The sequence below is a fragment of the Meleagris gallopavo genome, chromosome 1 (genome assembly GCF_905368555.1).
Source record: "Meleagris gallopavo chromosome 1, MGAL_WU_HG_1.1, whole genome shotgun sequence".
Classification (NCBI taxonomy): Eukaryota; Metazoa; Chordata; class Aves; order Galliformes; family Phasianidae; genus Meleagris; species Meleagris gallopavo.
In genome coordinates, this window is record NC_139404.1 from 178,904,171 (window position 1) to 178,927,645 (window position 23,475).

The 23,475-nt window shown below is 39.9% G+C and overlaps 1 protein-coding gene and 1 long non-coding RNA gene across 8 annotated transcripts in view; one reads left to right on the forward strand and one right to left on the reverse strand.

Annotated features, from left to right (window-relative positions):
* The first annotated feature begins 7,589 nt into the window (after positions 1 to 7,589).
* On the forward strand, positions 7,590 to 20,708 carry LOC146545806 (uncharacterized). 2 transcript variants are annotated; one of them, XR_014881109.1, is made up of 6 exons: positions 7,590 to 7,787; positions 8,819 to 8,858; positions 10,522 to 10,671; positions 15,533 to 15,615; positions 16,720 to 16,939; positions 17,639 to 20,708. It is a non-coding gene; the product is annotated as an uncharacterized LOC146545806 (long non-coding RNA). The 2 variants fall into 2 exon arrangements; XR_014881110.1 differs by lacking the exon at positions 15,533 to 15,615.
* Positions 17,459 to 23,475, reverse strand: part of GRIA4 (glutamate ionotropic receptor AMPA type subunit 4) — a 229,016-nt gene continuing 222,999 nt past the window's right edge. For 4 of the 6 annotated variants that reach the window (XM_085216278.1, XM_085216276.1, XM_085216281.1 and 1 more), the window contains one exon: positions 17,459 to 18,596. In XM_085216278.1, coding sequence (XP_085072404.1) covers positions 18,432 to 18,596 — 165 coding nt within the window. In that variant the 3' untranslated portion in view covers positions 17,459 to 18,431. Of the gene's footprint in view, positions 18,597 to 23,265; positions 23,449 to 23,475 lie in introns of all 6 variants that reach the window. The other 2 variants (XM_085216277.1, XM_085216279.1) reach the window with 2 other exon arrangements.

A 23,475-nucleotide genomic window follows, 5' to 3' on the forward strand; every position in this document is an offset into this window, starting at 1 on the left:
TTGAGGCTAATTGTGAGTGTCATACCAGTAGCATCTCACATAACATACAGGCTATGTGCAGGTTGTTTTGTTGAAAAAAAGCAATAGTCCAAATGGCAAGGTATTCTGTTCCTAAAATGGATACTTCTGACCCTAAGTATTCACAAGTCTGAATTCTATAAATTCTACTCCTTTATACACTTTTTTTTAACGCAGAGGTCTTTTGTTTGCAAGACTGTAGGTTGCTTACAAACGCAGTAAAATGATCCTCTAAAGAGGATTCAGGAGAAATGCTGTGAAGCTAGACCAGGTGATCAGTTACTGCATTTCTGGTATGGATCCTTTTACACTGCTGCAGCTGAATGGTATCTGAGAAAGTAAAAACCTAGCAGAAAAGTTGGGACAACTATGCATACAATGGTGGAGAGAACTACTGGCTTTCTGAATGACTAACACTAGACTATACCTAACAGAACTAGCGCTGTTCCTGTTCCAGTTTGGATCTGGAGAGATCCTTTCACCTATGATACAGCAGAGAAATTTTGGACTAACCCAAACTGGTGCCTGGTAAAGATCTTACTCTAATCTACCTCTGAGATGTCTCAGACTGAAAAAACAGCATTTCTGTTAAATGAAATATGAATTGTAACATGATTTTCAAAAAAAGTGATTTCTATTTGATCTTTTATATTATATCAGTATTTTGCAAATGTTTGTCTTCAAAGCATCTTGATAACATTTTCTGGAAGCAATTCTTTCAGAGGCAGAAGCATAACAACTTGCCCTGCTTCATCTGTAACACAAAATGATCCTTTCTGTGCATCAAAGTGCACAGCCAGCTCCTCCTCTTTCCTGTGGCCTGCCAGCTTCCCTTCCTTCAAATTGTTTTCCCATCTGCAGTTTTTATACAAATTGCAACGTTTCTGCAAGGAGGAGACAAGGCTGTTTATTTTGTAGGCTTTACTCAGACACTTGTCAATTTAACTGGACTGTTCTCAGAAAAGAAAATTCAGTCTATTTAGAGATGCCAGCTTTTATTCAGGATGAGCAAACCCATTCAAATAATGAGTCCCTCGTGCCCTTTTCACACTGTCTCTTTTGATAGATGACCGTTGTTAAGTCTGAGTGGTTCATATGTTTATTCACTTTGTAGAAAAGAATTATTTCCTGTAGAACAAAAATCTTTGTGGGAACAAGAAATGGAGTTCTGAGAGCTTCAGTTTGCATGTTTTCATCTTAGAGTTCAGAAGGAGTTTAGGGGGAAAATAAAACAACAAAATGAAGTAGACTTTGAAAAGCCTTCTCTCAAACCTCTACCATTGCCAAACAGAAGGGAAAAGCCTTTGGATGGATGCTATCTGTTCCCATCTCTTGTGGTCAGCAGAGCTTCTTACGTGGCAATGATGGTGACAGGAGCATGGCTCTTTCTGGCTGAAGTGGTTCCTACTTCTCACCAGAATTGTGCTAATGTCCTTCCTGTGCCTATACCAGGGAAATCTCCTTGTGCTCAGCACTGTCTTTACTGCTTTTTATTTGGTAGAGATCTGAATAGAAAAGGGTGTATGTGTGTGTGTATGTATGTGCATGTTCATATAACCCCAAAGAGGTACAGAAGAATATAGAATATATGAAGGACTGTAGGGTAGGATCCCACTGCTGATGCAGATGAATTATCCAGTGCATGGACTTGCCACTATCCAAATGCATGCTACAGATCTGATACGTATGGCATTTGTGGCTGGGTCATATTCACCCCTATGGGCAGAAGGCTGATGTTTTACTTTATTTCCCATGCCCAGTGTGGTACAGCAAATCTGAGTCCTGGGTCAGGGAGTCTTCTACCTGCTGCACAGCATATTCACCATCATTCCTGTAATGTTGTGATATGGATCTAGAGAAGAAGAAAGGGATCACGAGCAAGGACAGCTGAAGAATTTGGAGATGCTCCCAAAAAGAAAGCAAATTTCCAGTACCAATAAATCCTAAGGAAACTTAAAGTGCTTATATCTATTCAGTGACCAAGAGGACATCATGTGCAGTGACTCAAAGTCTCCTGAGCCAAAAATAGTAAAAATTTGAAAAATCTTTCTTAAAAATGTTAAAGAGGAAAAAAGAAATCAGATCTGTTGCTAAGAAGTTTTCATACTGATTATTCAAACTGATGGGATGAGACTGAAATAAATAGATTTCAAGCTGAAATTGTTCCTCCAGAGCAAATGATGGACTTGCCTGGTGAGACTGTCAGAAAATTAGGCGTGCACCAAGAAAAATGAAATCATGCAACCAGATGGTGAGGTGGAGTTGCTCAGGCTGGTTGTATAACACGCTTCCCTGACAGAATTTCTTGCCATTGGCCTGGGACATGGAACTGCCCTGGGATGGGTGTCTGAGATAAGAGAGCAGATATAATTTATGATGTGTTAGCATGACTAACTTCACTCTTCAGGGATACAAGAAAGCAGATTTCAGTACAACAGATATAAATGTGGAGTTTTGACTCCCTTTTTTTCTTTGTTTTTAGGGGAACTAAAACCAAAAACTCCCCCAAACTCTGGATATTTCAATCTAGGATTTTGGTTTGTTTCTTACAACCAGCCTTTGATGTGAATTTCTGCAATCATTTGATATGCTGTTATATTGGTGGGAACCTCCAGGGACAAACAGGTTTGCAAGATCTGGACATATCTGCATCAAAAACAGAAAGAATGTATCAAATCAGTTCTCACTGTATTCTCTTCCAGTGATTTCCTATACATCTGCACCAAAGCCTGACACAGCGCCGAGATGACTTGAGGGGGTTACAAATGGACAGACATCCTCATGACAAAAATACCAAGCAGTCCATCTCTTCAGAGGCACAGCAGAAGATGCAAAGACTGCATGAGAGTGAAAATCAGGATGTGGTCCTCTCTGTAGATAAGGGCAGATGCCACAATGTACTGAGTGATCTAGGGGTAGCCAGCCCTGTGTAGTGGCAGCCCTGTGTAGTGGCAGCCATGTGTAATATTTTTCCCAAGGTCACACAGAATTCAATTTCAAAGGGAATTTGACTGGTAACTGTTAGCATCTCACACATATTGTGAAGAAAACAAACAAAAAAGAAACAAGACACCAAAAAAATCCCCACAAAAAGCACCCTATGCATTTGGCGCCATACTGGTGGTAAATACAAAGTGAAGCTGCCAAAAAACTTTTTGTCCTTTTTTCTTTGTGTGTGGGTGTATTGGAAATCATCCAAAAGAAATCAAATCAAGAAATGCAACACCAATTATCAAATATATATAAACTAATCATTTCTGCCCAAAATACCAATTCAGAGGACATATTCACCTACTCATCACATTTCCCACCAACATTAACTGAATGAGGTCATAGGCCCACTGGGAGTAGGCAGGGAAAAAGTCATCACATGTTCTCAGCAGCATGTGATGATAACTCACTGCCGAGCGTGGTTGGGCTCGCATTCTTCCTTGTCCTCCCTCTTGCAGTCTGTGTTCTGCTCTGGGTTTGGGTGGCTGCATTGCTCCGTCACCAGCTTTGGGAAGAAAACCATCCCAGAGGTCCTAGCATGGGACCTGACTTCATCCCCTTATTGCCTAAGTGTCCAGCAAAGGCTGCTGGCCATGGATCATCAAATCCATGATCATAGAATGGCTCAGGGTTGCCAGCTGCTAGATCAGGCACTAAATCAGGCAGCCCATGGCATCCAACCTGGCCTTGAACACCTCCAGGGATGGGGCATCCACAGCTTCTCTGGGCAGCCTGTGCCAGAGCCTTACCACCCTCTTAGTGAAAAATTTCCCCCTGACATCTAATGCCCTTGGTGATTGCAGGTAAAGTAGAGACAGATGGGAGCATCTCAGCACTTGGGCTACAGCTGAGGCAGCAAATGTGTCATGTCTTGAAGAGAAACATGGGCAGCTCTGCAGCTGAATAAGGGCAGAGTGCAGGAGTTCTCTGTCTTCACCTGAACATACCTGAATAAATCTCACCGTTGTGCTGTGAAGTCTCCTTCCTTCACACCAAGGTATTCTTGGCTTGATGAATCTTTCAGATATATGAAACACGAGTGGGTAAAGCTTGTGATAACGGAGCTCAGGGACACATGGCTCAAGAATGACTTAGGTTGGGAAAGCCTGCTGTACAATGAGTAGATAAAAAATAAAACTATTTAATTTATCTTGATTAAATTTCAGAAATATCTACATGGGAGATTTCTGCGCGTAGTGTTATTGCAGATGAACGCAAAACAACAGGATTTTAATTTTCTCTCACTCGACGTCCTTAAGTGGTATTCAAAAGCCCAGAACCAGCATGGGAAGTCCTGCTGCCCATGGCATGTGGCCTGATGAGATACCTGTAATTTTCCCTTCTGGACTGTAGACAAGTGAAGAGTGCAAAGCATTTGCCAGGGTTCCCATGTGTCAATGATCACAGTCCCAGTTTTCCAGCAAGGCACACGCTCCGGGTGCCAGGTGCGTATTGTGAAATGGGAATTGATGTCCACCACACAAAGATCAGCTTGTGAGAACACCATACAGGATTAGCCCATGAAACCAAATGACCAGCTTGCACCTCACTGTAGGTGTAGCCATTACCATCTGTGTTTTCTCAGTCATCTTAGTGCTACACGCATGGTATGATGCTGCTCTTTGTCTCCTTGCAGTCCTTCAGTTTGACGGCTTTTTCCAACAGTTTGCTTTTACTCTGCGACAATTACTTGCTCCACCAACAGAGATAACCTCCCAGCACTATCTCTATCCACATCTCCTTTTCTCTGCTGGGACTTTGTTCTAAAATCTAGAGGTGAAAATATCTCTCTTTCTTGTATCTAGAGAGCTGTGACTGTAACCATTAGAAGGTCAAGCAACTGCAAAATGTAAAATGTAACTGTAAAATAGGGAGTCTCCTAGTAGCAGGAATTTGGGAAATGTCTGGTACCTGGTGGTGAAAGGAGCAGAGGGGAGCAAGAAGGTTAGGGGGAAGAAAGCTGTTGTGGGATGCAAGATTTTCATGTATCTGTTCTCTTTTTTTACAAGGCATAAATACACGGTGAGGATGTCCATTTCCCATTGGGATGGGTGAATCAGGATCTCTGGCTGTGCAGGTGACTGTTAAATTTTGTGCATGATAACACTTTAAACCACAACCTTCACAGCACCTCCCAGCACATGCTGCTGCATCTTCTGCACAGTGATCTGGTCTTTCTGTCCCAGAAACCTGTTTGTTCCCTTGTCTTTTTGACTCATTGCTGACATACTAATGGCCAAGAATTCAAAACACTGCACTAATTAATCAAATATACTGTTAGTGTGACTGTAGTCTCATACTGGACAACTGTGAAACTTTTTTTCTCTTTTGGCCACTAAACAACTGTTTTTATCACTCTCTAGATTCTTCAGTTAGCAACAGCACTGTTTTGTATTGTAGAGCCAATATTTGGAAACACTTCTCCAGTGAATAATGTCATCAGAATACCATTTCACTTGTGAGAAGCTCAAGGCCATTGAAAGTTTCCTAGATAATGCTTGTTAAAATCATTTCAGTTAGCAGTTTCAGAGGTGCGCCAATTTTGCAGCTGATCTTGCAATCACTGATCTCCATCACATGCTGCAGATGGCATCCAGGTTGCTTATTGGAGCATGGATATTTTAGGATGTGACTGACTAATTGAATGTTTGCCTTTGATCACAGAAAAGTGGATTTGCAGAAGCTGTAATCCCTAGGAAAGTAGATGAACAATTTTTAGGGTACGTTATTTCGGATAAACAGTGTTTTACAGATAAACAGTGTTTTACAGTGAAAGAAGTTTCCTGAAGGCTACATCTGCCTACTAGGTTAACATTTATAGCTGTCTGTATGTGGGCTGGCTGCTTGCATACTCACCCATTGCTACAGTCATCTCATCAATGCCAGCAGTCCCAATTAATGCTGAATACGTAATGCTTGCAATAGTGGTCATTTGAACAGCAGTGCTAGCAGTAATCCCATTTCCCATTCCCTCCAGTTCATAAATCCAAGGGTCTGTAGGATTAGGATTGCACTCCAAGGACACTGATGGAATAGTTGAATTCCTGTGTAGATGGAGGCCCTTGAACACATTTTGGTTGTTTGATCAATGACAGTTAATGACTAATTCATCAATCACTAAATCAGCTCACAATGATTTGTATCTTCCTCTTCAAATCATGGTGTCAATTACTTGTACGTTGAATCAGATGTAACCAAGATATTGCTGCTCTCACACTGCAGTGTTGTGTTTTCAACCACACAGTTAGTACTCCTGCATGAGAAATGGTCTCAACTGTAAAGCCCAATGAGTCTTTTGGAAACTTCTGGGGTTCAGTGTAGTAGGCCATAATGCCAAAAAACTAGAAGAGCAGCTGGAGGTGCTAAAACTGTTGGTACTGGTCTTCTATGCTTGGTCACATGTAAGCAGCATGTATAGTCTATATGGAAGGAGCTTAGACATAAAACACTGCCCATGTTCTTCATGGCTGGTAAATTCAGCTTTGCTGCTCTTTCGTACCTCAAAAGGAGTTATTCACACTTTGTAACTGATAACATTTTTTTCATTCCTGGTCACTGAGTACCACTGAGAAGAAGCAGAGCTATGTGATTTCATTAGGGACCCTAATTTTAGTGAAGCCCTCAGAAGTTCAGTTGTGACACAGTTAAAAACAAACAAACAAACAATTAAAGAATAAAAAAATGAAAATTTGATAAATTACATCTCATATCAATTCTTTTTTTATTACTATTCTTTAAATTTAATGAATTTACTAGACTGGGGAGGGAGACCAGCATTTTCACATACATATGAAAGCATCAAATACAAAAGGATATTTTGGGAGTTTATTTATATTCATATAATTTATTTATTTATTTATTTATTTATTTATTTATTTATTTATTTATTTATTATTTAATTTGGGTGTTTATTTATATTTATGGTAGCCAGACTTAACTGCCTTTAAGGATCCCTTCCCACTCAGAAGAGTCTGTGATATAATATAAAATTAATTTTGCTGTACAGACTGGTAAAGAACTCTCTGGATGTCTTTAGCACTGAATATTTTGGTGAAATAAAAACATTATAAAAACATTATTGCTTTGGGTGAGTTTTCGGGAATGTTTAGGAAACATTATAATCTCCACCAAAACGTTGTTTTTGCATGTTCTTATGCTTATCTTGGGAGCTGAGCAGATGGGCAATTCTGAAGCAGCGGGGAAATAAAAAGCAGGAAAAAATGGTAAGACAGGAGATCCTAAAAAAGACATATGCAGAGACAAAATGTGTGCTGTATCTCAGATGAAGGTTTAGGGTGAAGGGATACTGGGCATGTCCATCTCACAAAGCTGCATTGTGCCAACAACCTTTACATAGCCTCTCAAGTCACTGATGGATGCTGTCTGGTGCTCGTACTGCCACATGTCCACAAGTGTTCTCTGAAACAAATGGGAAGTGTAGAAGCCAGTGCATGTGTTCAGCACACCTGTTGTGTTATACAGGGAGAAGAATTGTCATACGACACTGGATTCACGCTGGACGCAGCTTTCTTCTGTCCTCACCCCCACACTGTTGATATGCCAATGGTCTGAAAGGTAGGTCACATGAACCGGAAGAGTTGAAACACTGGCTTTCATTTAGCTCTGCTGTGAGAATTAGGGATGTAGTTGCTTCTTGTTAGAGAAGCATAGAATAATTTGGGCTGCAGGAAGGCACTGCTGGTTTTCTGTACAAATCCTCTCTCAAAGCTGGGACATCCAAGCTCGATGGAAGATTAGATTCCTAAGAACCATATCCAGTAAGTGTTAAATGTCCCTAAGAATGGGGCCTCTGGCCCATGTTTGACCTGCTCTTCTGAGAATTTTGTTTACAAGTCTCTAAGTGGATTTTTCCCTGCTGAAACTTTAGTCCATTTGTTTTTGTCCTTACACTGTCTCTTTGTCCCTTCAGCTCTTTGTAAGCAATTCTTGACACGCTGTTTCTGGAGATACTCTCTGTTCCCTTGGAATGGTCTCCCTGTGAATTTTTTGCTAACGAGGGGTTTGGATTTCTGCTTGATCACTAATGACAACTCGATACTAAAGATTTGGCTATTCTACATCTCATTCCAAGGGTTTTCTCCAAGTACTGTTCATTTTTGTGAATACTGCTAAAGTACTCTTTGTTGCTGTTTCATCTGTGAATCTTTCTGTTTGACAGAAATGGTAGCTGGAACCATGGTGCTTGCCATATTTTGCTTATTTTCACTGTGGGCTGATCCCAAGCTTCACACTGACTGAAACGTTGCTCAGCGGCACTTAGTCATGCACTGAATGACCTGTGTAAATTTTCAATACCACTCTTGGAAAACATACAAAATTTTTCTTTTCTATTCTTTCTTCCTTCAAAGAGCATAAGAAAGGATGTTCTAGAAAGGGATGTCTTTTGTCTTAGCATTGTTTTAATAAGCAAATATTTTTAATTCAGTTTTAGGAATTATCCAGGTGGTCTGATTCAAAAATGGAAATCTTTCTGATTGAGGACTTTTTACATAAGCAGAAAAGAAAAATTTGTGATCCTGCCTAGAAATTTTTTCTTTCATTTTCCATCTGCTGAGATACCCTTCAGATATCACCTTTACACAACTGTGGTTTTTGTCTATGTAATAAAATTAATATTTGGGTATAAATCTTATTTTCATAATGAAACACAGTAAATTGCCCTGACGAAGTACTGTTGAATTATTTTAACTTCTTTCAGACACATTCAGAGGAAAGTTAGGCTTTTTGGCACTATATGCATGGAAGAGCTATATATTTACAAACCTTCATCTGTCTTTTTTCTTCATAGCCAAACTCATAAATGAAGCAGCTGTTCCAAAACTGTCAAGGTAATGTCACTCGCTTCCGTGAAGTCATCGCATCACTTCTATTGCCATAACAGCTTAACATTGTCTGTGCCTAATGTCACAAAAATACTGAATTACCACCGTTTTGAAAATAATTCTGAAGTGATGAGTTTAGACACAGCCTTCCTGCAAAATGTTTTGAAGGAAATCACCATTTGAGCAAGAAAACTTTCAAAAATGAATCAGTAGTACTAAATATTAATTGCAATGCAGCTGTTAATTAGTCAAATTAATCAATATTTCTCACAATTAAAGTATGTTGTCTCCCTTTTCCCTTTCTTCTTTTCCATGCAATATGAACTATTGAAGTTTTCTACAAGGATAACACATTATGTAAATAGTATAGAAAAGACTTGAATTCAATTTAAGATGGACAAACATAAAAATACATGCTTAAATAAGAAACTACTACAGAAATGCAGAATGAAAGATGAATGACTCTGCAGCTTTACTGCAAAAAAAAGATCTGCCATAGCACATAACAAGAAGAAAATGAATTAGTATCCTTGTGTTTCTGCAGACAGAATAAATAATAAATATAAAAATAAATACTAAATTCAAGAGTATCGTCTGCAATACACATGAAAGAATCAGTGTGCTTTAACTGTGCCTTCTCTTAAGGTCTGAGCTTCAGGCGCTTTTGGTATGGGAACTCAAGATGGGTGTGGTTCAGCTGGGAAGAGTCCTGAGACAACAGTGCAAGCAATCTGAGGTGTGGAAGTTCATTTGAGGTTAGGAATGATGGAGGACTGGAAGTACTATACTGTATTGCTTCACAGGAATAGACTCGGTGGTTACAAAATCACAGCCTTTACTGGAGATAAATGAAGACTTCTTGGCACAGAGAAGCCATTCAAGCTACAGCAGTAGTGGATATGAGAAAGATTTTGAGTACAGTGTAGGTGAGCAAAACTTGGAAGGGAAAATGAGGTTTTGAGAACCCAGAGCTGAGAAGGAAATTCACAATGGGGGTGAGCAGGGCTTACACAGAGAGAGGTGTGATGGGAATATGTCTGACATAAGAGATGCTGTGGGCCTTAAATGAAGGAAAGGGAGCTGGAAGGTTGGGGGGAACAACAGGAGTGCTGTGAATAGAAAAGCAGCCAGAAAAGCAGCTGATCTACAGCTGGCCAAATGAACACTACGCAAAGTGACTTGTGTGCATACTCTGTGACCACTACTGAGACTGGTAAGATGGCATAGTGTAACTCTGGAAGGATGGGCTTCCCTTTCATTACACCGACTAGAAAACAAAAGCTTCTGTTTCTTGGTGTGATTGTTAAATCTTTTTTCCATATGGACCACAAATTGCTAGTGCTGTACTACCACACACGGTCCCAAAAGGTTCTAGAGGTCTTCAGAAATAGTGCTGGGTGGAAATGTCAGCCCATTTCCTCTTTGGTCCAGGATTGCCATGGCTGATTTATAGAAACAGTGCACACAACTTGACAAAAGTAGAAGCAAAATATTGATGGTAATGGATTATTTTTCCCAAGTTAATTTAATGTCACAGTAACTCCTGGCTTTCAGTTTTAATATGGATTGTGAAAATTAGGTGGCCAGGTCTGAATGGAGGGGAGGTAAGCATGATTGCAATCCTATCAGCTCAGTATGCCAATGGCTTAGGTGTCTTGTCTTCTTTCAGGCTTTACATGTCTCCCGTGACAAATATAATGGGAGGAGAAGGGAGCAGCAGCATTGGAACATCAGCTTTCATCTTCTATTGAGCAACCTGTCTGAAAGCAGTGGCCCTAAATACACCCTCACTCCTGAGTCTGATCGTGTTTGATGCAGGGTAAGAGGAGATGGGCTAGAAGCTGTGCCTGCATGCTTAGGAAAGAAACTTCCTCTTCAGTTCTGAAACTTGTGAAGAATTTCAGATTCAATTGCATCATGCTTGCCATTTCAAAGCCTTTGGTGACTGATCTCATACTTGGAAAATATCAAACCTGAGTCCAACAGTGCAACTCTGCTTGTCTAACAGCCTCTTTTCTGAGGGCTGCTGCAGCTCTATGGCAGCTCCCTCATACTCAGAAGCTAGAGAATGACCAAGCATCCTTTCTTAACATTAATCATTGCAATAACTACTTATTTTAAAATGAAATTATTTTCTTTTGCTATGTTTTCTTTGGGAATGATACAATTCAGTGTTTCAAAAAGTGATTTATATCATTGCTTAGTGTTAGAGTTAGCATTAAATATTCCCTATGTATTTAAGAAACGAACTGAACTATATACCCAGCCTTTATATAAATGAATCAATTTTCAGTTATGTGCTACCTTTGGTCTAACCTGTGGAATAGTGCCAGAAACAAGAATTGAAATCAGCTTGCCTACAAGTACCTGGGGCCATCTCCCAGAGCCTTATGGTGTTGCTCTGCTCAGTGGCGCGTTGGCTCAGCACATGAGTGGTCTGCTGCTTTTGTGTGATCTCCAATCCTGAAATAGATGGCAGTGTTCCATGGGTTGCAAAGGGACCTTAAGACACCTTGAAAAGTCTCTTGGAGAGACAAATTGCCAAGAAGTCTGAAGAGAAGTTTGGAAAAAAACACTGGAAATTAGATCTTGAGTTCTTCAAATGCTAAGCAGTAAATCAAAATTCAGAGGCTGTGGATAAAGTTTAAGATCTTTACAGAGAGAGTGTTGAGGTGCTGGAACAGGCTGCCCAGAGAGGTTGTGGATGCCCCGTCCCTAGAGCTGTTCAAGGCCAGGTTGGATGGGGCCCTGGGCAGCCTGGTCTCGTATTAACTGGGGAGGTTAGTGGCCCTGCATGTGGCAGGGGGGTTGGAGATTCATGATCCTTGAGGTCTGTGATTCTGTGATTCTGTGAAAGAGAGAAACTACAGAACAGGCAATGTGCTGGACCTCTATGAAAGAGGTGGAAACCTGTTCAGATGTCTTACATCTGAAGCCCACAGCCCAAATCCCATTAAAACAGTGGGAGACTGGCTGTTCTGGCTGGGGATTTTCTGTGCCACTTGGGATGAAGAATTCAGAATTAACAGATTAACATAAATGCAGATATATCTGTACTGATAACAGTTAACTCACTTCAATCGTAGGAGATACAGGTTCAAGTTCCTTCTGTAAACCTGGTTAAATGCACAAAGAAAGCTGCCTTGTACCTCCAGAGGTGCTCAGAATGGCTGTGCTGATCTGCCTTCTGCCCTTTCCATCCAAATAGTTGTGCCTGAGGTGTGCTGCAGATGCATCTAGCATCAGGCCCCAGCAGGGAAATGCATTCTCACATTCCCTCACCTCTACTTAGAGAATTTTGATTTCAGGGCATCCAGTGATTGCCATAATTAGAGCTCCCACCAGCTCACTATTGGCATCAGCAATTTTAATTAAATGTGTGCTAACCAACATAATCTTTTGGAGTTGAGGGTGATCAGTTATCTCTAGGTGGTAGTGCTATGTAAACAGCAGAAGTGAGAGCAGGAGGGAGTCCTAAATAGCTTGTTTGCACATGGGTGGAAAACAAGCTACCTCCAGGCTTCAGATGTTGTGAAACCGAATATCATAAACATACACTTTGGATGTAATTCCAGTCACTCTGCCCTTGTATGATTGATATTGCAGAGCTATTCTCACTCCTTTTCATAATTTGCTTGTTGGACTTAGGTCTCCAGAAGTAGGAGTCTCCTCGTCAAGTGTAGACATCTGCAGAGTAAATGTTGACATACAAATTAGTCATCCAAAGTAGGTGTAGAAGTCTCACCAGATCAGAACTTTTCACCTACATCACTGGTTGCATCTCACGTTAGACTGAGTGGAATCAGTGCCTTAGTACCAAAATTTTCAGAAGAATGGATAAAATAGAATAACTGGATAACTATTGTTTTCCTTCTTCAATCTTAGAAAAATATATGATTCCTCTTAAAGTGCTTTAAAATCCTCTTCAGTAGTTTAGCCTTATAAAAATTCTTTAAAGTTATTTAGAGATTTGTCACTTTTTAAAAAGAAATGTAGAGCAAGGCCTTTGTAACTCTTTAATGTTTTGTGCCAGTGGAAGGAGATGGATTGGTGAGCTAAGAGAGTGAATCCTCTTTTTAGCCCTAAGGAAAGGCTGGCAGCAATGCATGCTCCTCTGAAGGATGGTGATAGTTTGCCTTTGCTCTAACCTAACAGATTGGTTCAGGTTCTGAGCTCAGCTGCACTAATAATAATACATATTTGCATCTGGGAATGATACTTGGAATATGCATTGCTGCATATTTGAAACCACTGTCAGTGCAGAGCTAAACAAATTTATTAGGAAGATTTTGAACTTAGGAAAATATTTTCCTGTTGAGGGTCAAACCTTGGAGAAAGTTGCCCAGAGATGTTACGTCACCTCAGCACTGGGGGTATTCAAAGTTTAGCAGGACTAAGCTGAGCAATCTCTAATTCTTTCAAGTTGGATCTCCCTTCAAAGCTGGACTTGGTTTAAATGGAGGACTGAGGCAGCTGACCTTCAAATATTCCTTCCAACCTAAATTATTCTATCATTCTTATTTGCTAGTTTCGGCTTGCCTGACCTTACATTCGACACAACTGTTATGAAATCAATAAGTTATTTGCGATCTGTGACATTCATCTCATTTAGAAAAGGAAATGATTCCAAACTTCTATTTATAATCTCAGTGGTGACTTCTGATCTGTTCCAGCTGAAGTTTAACAGCCTGTTGGATACCAATTGCATATTTATTGTAGCAGTTGTCATTAATCGATGTTCATAACAAATATCTGCCATTCTTTTCCTGCTTTTAGAATAAGTGTATAGGGTGCATTCTGCCAACTGAGAGCAGAATCATCCAATTATGGATGAAGATCTGCTTGCATATTGAGATGGCAGAAGAACGCTGTGGCTTCTACATCAGATTAAGGAATCTTCACCCTGACAGTACCAGAGCAGAAATTAATATAGAATTACTAAGAGACAGCAAGGGACAGGTACTGCTCCTTCTTCACCTCACCCAATGCTTACAACCAGTTGTATAAAATTGTATTCCTCTCCTCAGACTCTGTTCTTAATTGCACTAAGACAAATTCAACTTTGGACATATACATTCAACTCCCAGGATAGTCCCCATGTGAAATTCAGCAGTAATAATTAGTTAAGACTAATTTTGCATGTGAGGTCCTTAGACAATCCAGCAAGTCCATACTGATTTTGAATTTAGCAGATATTTAATATGATACACCACGAGTGTAGAAGGATTGAAGATGCAGAATGAAAAGCAACAAATATAATAATGAATGCCAAAGCAGTCTTGGCCTAGTGTGACACTAGCTTAGAGTACACTTAATTTGCAGATAGGTGATAATTAATTTGTAAATAAGTGTAAACATTAATATTAACAACTGCACTTGGTTGTATCAGAGCTGAAATTATTTTAGAAACAGATAAATACATATAACTTTCAGTTTCATGATTAAGATAGCTAAATGTAGATGTTTGTAGGAAAATTATATGTCTGAGGTCTTTTCATGCTCTGTGGAGATTGAGACAATGGAGATGTGAAAATAAATTACCTGAACAGACTAAAGAGCACAGTTCATTTACTGTGCCGGTTACAATTTGAGATGCCTTAGGCTATTTGATGCATCTTCATAGTGCCCTTAGATCTGATCCAGGATCAACAGCAAACTCATGATTTATTGGACTCCCAGTAGGACACCAGATAGGGTACTTAAAGGCATCTCAGGTGATCCTAATTGCCTAGGTTTATGCAGTAAAAGTAAGACTTCAGTTGATCAGGTCACTCTTTTGATAAGAAAATTTATTCAGCCACATGTGGCTATCCTATGCTTTTTTTCTGATTCTCTTCAATGGCTGAGGCATCTTTGGGACTAATGGATATGAGTCAGAGCCGATGGGACTCTTACTGGATCTGTAGCTGGAGGCCAGGCAGAATGGTATGGGGCATTGTACTGGCACCAGATGTCTATGTCTAGGAGATTGGATCAAGTTCTGCTGCGTGTATTCTTTCTGAGGACAAATCTTGGAAAAGATGTGGATGATATTTGAGTAAATACCTCAACATGAATAATATCATTTATTCAGTAGCCTCCTTTATTCACTTTTTCTCACTTTGAGCCAGTGATTGCCACAGTGGCTGAAGAAAAAGCAAAACAGAAGCATGGAAAGGAGCTGAGGTTATTGTGCCAGGAGGACGGAAAGCAGACCAGCTGCCAACAGAAGCTGCATCACTGCTTCTTGGTGCCTTGTTGCAGTCCTGATCTAATGACAAAGCCTTAGATTCTCATACCCATAGTACTAGAAACCATAACATTCCTGAACCTGACCTGAGGGTGAGTCCTCCAACAGGTCATATTTCCTGCCTGTAGAAGGGAGGAGGTTATCTTCTGGCACAGATGCTCAAATCTCTTAGCAGGGAGAAACACAGAGGAGTAAGTAATGTGTATCTCCGGAGAAGGGTGAAATACAAAAGAAAAAAATTCTGAGGGATAGCTGAGATAGATATGTGAAAATGGTCATAGGAGTCATTAAAAGTTACCCCTTTGAATAAGATAATAGAGTAAGTTACTATGGTGAGGGTGGAACTCCCCAGATTATAGTCTGTTCTCTGCTGTACCAAGTTCCCATCTAGTTATCTTTTTTTAACTTTATTATTTTATTTCAAATTCATAACCATGGCATTTTATTACAGGCATCACAGTCTTCTCTTCACCACATCTAACCAAGCTTTCTTTGAGCAAAGCATTCCCTGGCCAAGGACAAGGCTTGGAAGTGGTAAGGAGATGGAACTCCTATGGCTGCTGGCCATGTGCCCCATGCTACCCTATGGCAGTGATGCTCAGTGGCAACACTGGTCTTGCTGCTCCATCGAGAATCCTTTCCATGGGAGTCCTTGGAACTAACTTGGTAGTTATTGACATCTCAAAGGACTGCAGGGTTTGGCTGTCAAGTGGAAACCCACTTGACATGGGGTGACATTCAAAAGTGCCGTGATGTGCCATCTGCTGAAAATGTGAAATAAATGCAATACATCAAAGAGACAGAGCAGGAGAAAAGAGGAGTAAAACAGGAAGACAGCAAAATATCCCAGGACAGCAATGGCACTTCTCACAGTTCTGAATGAAGGAAGGCTGAAGAAGACTCCTGGAAAAATAGACAAGCACAGCAGAACAGAGTAGACAGCATTCCTTATATTCAGTCTCCCAGGCTGTTCAGCCTCAAATCAGTAAATCAGTTATTTTACAACATTACAAAAAATCAAGAGAAACCTATTATATTTTTAACACAAAGGCTTTTTTTTTTTTTTTTTTTTTAAATTGAGTTGTAAAAAGAAGTATGAGAGAGCTCACAGTTTTACTCAAACAGTAAAGTCAGACAAGTCACCATTCTGGCCACAGACAGAAACAGATCATAGTAACTCATGAATGAGATAAACATACCAGTAAAACAAGGATATACAGTAGGTTGAATCACAGCCATTCACTGTACAGTTAGATGCCCTTTCCCTCTGAAACACCTGCATACTTTATAGTCATTACGCCTTAGGGATAAGCATCACCTTATTTTCACCTTTGCCTGCACTGTAAGAACTGCTCACCCTCAACCTAGATTACAGTTAGTGGAAAGATACAGGCTTTTTGTGCTATGATTCAGCAGCTTGGTGTTTCAATGTCAGCTTTAAGATGAGATCATTCAATTTCATTTATTATTTCTCTCTAATAACTGTAAAGAGTGTCTGGAGTATTTGAGGTAGAGAAATTCATATCTATATTGTTGATACTTGAACTGAAGCTAACTCTTTGCTGTTTCATGCCTGTCTGTATTAGATAGGATGAATCTCATCTTCATAGTGCTTTTTTAATTTGTTCTTTGCTGCAGTTGGTGAGTGTTGCCCATCATCTGGCACCATTAGGCTCTGCTCTCAGTCTGCATTCCTTTTTGTGAGGGCCTGAAGGCCTGGGACCCAAGAAGAGAACCAGCAACTGAGGCTGGGAGAATTTAAGCTGTCTGAACATGACCACTTGTGGGCATTTGAAGTTGTGATTAATCCAAATCTGACCGGCAGTCTGGACTCTGACATGGAACTGCTGCCCTGGTGGTAAGAGCTTGGATTTGCAGACCACCACAGTGTCTAGCACAGCCAAGGGGAATGCTCATCACATGAGAAGAGTGATGGATGTGCCTTCTCCCATAGACACTGAATTTGATTCAAATGGTGCCTAGTAGCCTTTCCCTGATGTCACTGGAAGGATGTATGATGAAGACTGAGGTTGCCAGGCACTGAGAAAAATCTACATACTAAGTCATTTTGAAAGAGTACTTCCCTGCTCCCTAGTATGACATCCTTTGAACTCTCCAGGGAACAAACACCATCACTAAATGTTCCGTAACCTATCAGTTTCAGTGACCACTACTAAAATACCTAGTGAATAAACATTGCAATACTCTGACATTTTAGAGTTCTTTCTCTCTAAAGGCATCAGAGTACTTCACAGACGTGCACTCAGATCATATTAGATAAGGCCCTGCATCCTGGAGTAATTAATGAACCACTCTTCAATTTCCCAGGTGACACCCCTACTTGTCCCTAACGATCAGAAAACAACTCAAGCTCTGGTGATATTATAAGAACGTTTGTTGTTTTATTCTTTTTGGTGGGTACAAAAACCACAGTTTCTTACACAGAACAAGATTATAAATAATATCTGTAACATGAGTGACCCGTAGTCTCTTTTGATTCTACACTGCGGACTGACGATGTATTCTAAACATTTTTTCATTTTCTTTCTTGTATTAGACAGATGCAAATCTGTGGAACACGGAATGATGGAACAGAATGAAGGTAACAGCAAACAAGAGGATGACCAACAACTTTTATAAAAAAAAAGTCTCTGAATTTTATTACAGTGATGGCATTTTATATCAATTATTGCAATGAATTGTTCCCTAAGATGGTTAGAAAAAAGAATTGTGTTGTCCTCTACCGAATTTACATCAGTTAAAAAGCAAGCATGTTTCAATATTCCTCTTTTTTCAAAGAAAATGTAAATAATTTCTTTATTTTTTTTTCACAGGATTTACATATTTATTATTTTCTTATCACAGTTTAGTGATTCATTTCTACAGCTGAACAGCTGAATATTCTTCCATTGTATATATTGATGTTCTGGAGACACAGGTTAGCATGTTCATTGACTTCTATAGCTATTTTTCTCTCTTTGTCAAGACAAAGACTGAAATGTTCTCTTTTCTGAGCATGTTCTTCACAGTTTAATGCGCTAAATTGGAAAGTCTTATTAGTTTTTAGTCCACTCAAGTGAAATTTGTTGCTGTTAATACACCCTTCCCAGCCCCCTCCCCCCAACAAAACTAAATTATGAATTTTCCTGATATAAAATCTGAGTTTGGGTTTCCGAGCTGAGCTCATGCACACATTGTTGCTGATGATGACTGGCGCATTTGGACGTACTTCCCTTTCTCAGCCAAATTATTAGTTCATCAATGACACTCCCATGTCGTTACAGTCTGTGCTGTGTTCCCATCAGTCACAAACACAGTTTAATTAAGGCACTCAATTATTTTTTTGGTTTTTATGGTAGGTCCGATGCGATTACAGCCAATCCTGAACTTTGTCTAATTGCAGTTCCGGAATGCACAGCCTTCGGGCAGTCGGGAGTCAATACGCGGCCATTTTCACCCACACTCCCCGTGATGGATAATCTGGCTTTGTTTCTTATGGCTTCAGAAAAGGTAAGCTATGATCAAAAATAAAGGAGAAAAAAAAAAAAAAAAAAGTGTTAGAAAGGTTCTTCCCTTCAAGAAACCAGAACACAGCAAACACCAATATATTAAATTTTAGACATCTGCATTTTTTTGTCATTTTAACATTATAGTTAATAATAATCATATATATAAAATACATAGCATACTAGGGGAAAAAGGCTCAAAATTCTGAAGTTAAATTTTATTACAATAAATCATCATCCATTTAAATATAAATCCCAAATTTGAACAGGAAATTAACAGAAGAAGGAATACTTTCATGTAAAGTAACTTCAAACTACATTCATATATTGTGAAATGAGAGTCAAGACCTTTGATGAACCTGAAAGTATTAGCACCTTTGAATAAAGTCATGCACGAGTATTTGTAGACTGAGACCTTCAACAAGGTATTTCAAGGTAAAAAATAACTACTGAAAATTGCTTATAAATCGATATAGCTCTTTCAGTTATCTTTGTGATAATTCCATGGATCAAATCTAAATAAATTATTACTTCTACTCATAATGCATCCATTCACTAATCTCTTTTTGTATATGTATTTTGCTGTAATCAGGGAAGGTAAAAATTTTCAAAAGAAATACAATTCACTGAGAAAACACATTTTCTATAGTTTTTTACATTAGAACTAAATTTTCCACAGGACAATTTTCAATCCTGCTATCTCTAAATCATTACCTTCAGTGAAGTCAAACAAAATATCTTGTTTAGAGACTGACTGCCTCAAACAGAAGAAAAAACATTTATAGTTATTCCATCTAACTTCAGCCATTCGAAAATAAGGAATCTAATCTAAGAGGACTCTCTTGTAATGATAGAAAAAGCCAACGTGCACCTGGCACAGCAGGCACCTGAATTACACAGTATTGAAACAGATTTCAGAGATACTGTGTTAAGATAATAATTAGTGGGTAATTCTCATTTCTAGCCAACAGAAACCATACTCTATGCAACTAATTCTTATAACTAATGTGCAGGGATGCAATCTGGAATACTGATTGGAAAAAATGGGATACAGGAGAGTGCATTCACATAGGAGCAAAGGGATGACAAACATAAAATCATTTTATTTGCCTTGTTACTGATCTCTGCATTTAGAGCTTTGCCCCTCTGAACCCAGTTTCTCCTTCCAAGGCAGCAATGAAATCCTAAACTGAGATAAGAGAGATTTCCTTAAAACTCCCATTCTCTGGGTGCACCTCTAAGAAATGCACCTGCCTCATATTGCTCTGCTGTTACTAGCTCCTTCAAATAAGAATTCTTCCAAGCACAGCTGCCCTTATGGCACAATAGGATATGTATAAGAGCAACTTCCCAAATCAACTGCTGTAAAATTCTCAGGATAAGGCCCAGCTTACAAAGTGTGCTATGGCATTCTCCTCAAACTGAAAACTTTGGCTTTATTAACCATCAGTTGCAACATCCAAAGTAATCCTTTGAAAAATCTCCCTGCTGCTGCAGTACTCTGTGGCAGAGATTGTTACCCAGCAGATTTTATCCTAATTCAACAGCTAGATGTAAAAATTGAGAAATAGATAACGAGTGAGTGAGGACCTGGGCCCACACAGAGTTCTACTGAATACAAAAGACTTCAGCTACACCCAGCAGCAAATAAAAAACTACATTTACACAGATACAATGCAGTGTGGTGGAACTCCACATGGTGCATGTCCTGTTGCAAATGTGCATCAAGGATCATCTTTCTGCAGAAATGCACAGAACGTGTTTTGGTCAATGGCAAGAAAAGGTCTTTAGCTGAGTTTTGGGCAGGGATGGGAGACCAGATCAGATCAGAATGCAGTCTGGGTTGGAAACAGGACAGCCTACTCCAGATCTGGTGAATTTCCCATCAGATTGTCATTGTGTACAGCATCTCTCCATCCCTTTGCCACTGGGAAATCAGAGCTCATATTTACAGAGGATATAAGGGATACACTGAGCTATGCAAAAGTTTATGTTTTTCTAGCTTTGTGGCTTTCTGGCCATTGACAACATGCTCAGGACCGGAGAAAACTGAAAAAGGGATCTACACAAAAAAAAAAAAAAAAAAAAAAAAAAAAAAAAAAAGCAAATGAGAAAAAACAATTTCTCAGCAGCCTTCCATGGAACAACAGAAAAAGCTGCACTAAGGCAACTCCCCTCTGCTCACAGCACAGGGTAACAACAATTCAGCAGGAAACAACCCAGACAGTCGACAAAGCCAGCAGGAGCAGGTCAAACTTGTACTCAGGAAGTTGCCATAAAGCAAACTAACCAGATATGTGTCTGTGTTTTATTTCAAACTAAGCTGTGGGTAATGAGCCAGGCTAATACTGTGCTTGATTGTGCTGCTACAGTTTCAGATTTATGGCCTGGCTTTAAAAATGGTTTCAGGAGAGGCTGGGATAAGAGGGAAAACTCTTGGTATTTGCTAGGAATGTTAGGAAGTCACTGTTCAGTAAGTGTACTCAGTTAGTGTTAGTTTCAAACTCAGCGGTAGTTAGTTTTCATATTAAGGTCATTAGTTTTGGCTAAACTAGTTGTTCACTTAATCACGTGAAAATGTTGACTGTCCTCTTCCCAGCAGGGAATAGGAATGTAGGAAGCTGATCTCCTCAGTCTGTGTAATAATGTAAGTACCCAGTTGCTGAGTTTCTTTGTTGTTTAGATGTCTCTAGCACCTGGGTCACCTGGGAATGTCTTTGCACAGATACTGAAGATGAACTTTCAAATACTTTCACTGTATGGAATATGAAATTGGAAGTACATAAGTCAAGATAAGTACATTACAGATTTACTGAGCTTTCTTTTACAATTTGGCCTTGCTAGCCATTCATTTTGTAATTTCATGTAAATATTATATATATATATATTTCTAAATTCTGTAGTTAATTTGGTCAGTTATAACCAGCACAAGGTGGGAGCGCAAGCAAAAGCAGTGGAGCTGGGAGCTGGCTGGTGAGTCTCACGGCCCACGGTGAGGACTGTGGTGGTGGTGGTGGCTGGGAAGGTGCCTCTGGGACAACCCCTTTGTCACTCATGGGAGGAACCCAGCAGTGGTTTTCTCTGAGCAGCTGGAGAGAAGTGTTGGCTCCGCATTTCCTCCAGACTATCAAGTTGCCTGGCTTATGAATAAATGAAAATGGAAAAGTGCTGCTCGGGGAAAGGGAAGGGTTTGCTCCCACTTCAGAGCACACTTCCTTCCCTGCCAAGGGCAGATACAATAGTCTGTCATCCCTTCTGAACATCTTCACCACACGTTTGTGTACTTCTCTTACGTTTCCATATTCTGCTGCCTCGCAGACTGGTGAATTTCCCTGTAGCTACTCGTTTCTTACTGGATTCAATTAGAAGAAAAAAATAGTAATAAATGTTAGTTTCTAAGTGGGTTATTTAAGCTGTTTTCTATCAGTTTAACACATAAATAATTAAAACTATTTGATGTCAGCTTAAAAATAAGTATGTGGGTTACTCATGCAGGTTAGATCTGTCAAGCATATTTCTGTATTAGCAAGTTTTAGTTCTAATACGATCCCTTTACGCCTCAGATAAATGAACACATCTGAGGTTTTGAGGTGCTAAATGCAGACATATGTCTGCAGAAATACGTGTGTGCAGCACTGTGGCTCTGTGCTGCTGTGGGCTGACAGAGGTCTATGAGAAGTGCGGGCAGGAGAGGGCACATGGGAGGCACCACACTGCTGGCGAGTGTGACCTCACCTCAGCAGGCTGCCTCCGACAAGCATTAGCTCTTCTATGTTAGGTTCATGTGCTAACATTTCTCTAGTAACTAGTACAGCAAACAAGATAAGGAGAAGGAATAATTTCTGGAGTCAATAAATATCTGCTCAAAAATCCAAAGCAATTTCTATTTTTTTTTTAAATTTTTAAATGCCTGCATTCTGAAATGTTTTTTAAAATGTTATCAGAAGTTACCACTGGAGCAAAGATGAATTTTCAATAAAACAAAATGCCACCTTTAAAAAATTAGTTGTCAATATAGACTAGATTTGCTTATAAAAAGGCACTTATCATTGGAACTTCTTGACATATGCACACATTGTTCTATGTATTGGGCTGGGGATGCTCTCAGTGATGGGCGCTAAAGAATTCTATGGAAAGGATTATTTTTTTTTGCAATTACTTTCATGGGATTATTTCATGGAATCAGAGACTCATAGAATGACTTTGGTTGGAAGGGGTCTTAAAGCCCATCCACTTCCAACATAGTTGCCATGGGCAGGGTTGCCAATTGCTAAATCAAGCACTAGATCAGGCTGCCCAGGGTCCCATCCAACCTGGCCTTGAACAACTCCAGGGATGGGGCATCCACTGCTTTTCTGGGCAGCCTGTGCCAGGGCCTCACTTCTTTTTAAGACCTTTGTTACAGAGAACAGGCAGTGAGCTTGGGATGTTGTCACAGTAGTGACCACTGACCTGTACCCTTGGAGCCACAATGACACCTCCTTAGCTGGGTGATCCATCAGCAAACTGATGCTTTACTGTGCACAAATCAGGCACAGTAGGATATCAGGTTCCATGACAATGCACATGTACCCAGGGCCACGAGTTGTATACAACAGAGAAACAAAACTGCACCACAGCATGTTTGGGAAACTCCCCAGCCAGCGCATGCCAAGCCCCCCTTACCGTGAGAACCCACCTATTCCTTGCAGCGCTCCAGCTACCATGCTCAAGCACCATGCTCTGCTCACTCTGTGTCTGCTCTGTACTGTATGGTTCGGTACTGTACTGGCTGTGTCTTTAGCCTGTATGCTCCTCGGGACAGGGACCTGTTATGTGCTTGGCACACTTCACCTATAGTACAGCGCCGTGTACTCCAGCGCTATATGAATAATAAATAAAAAATAAT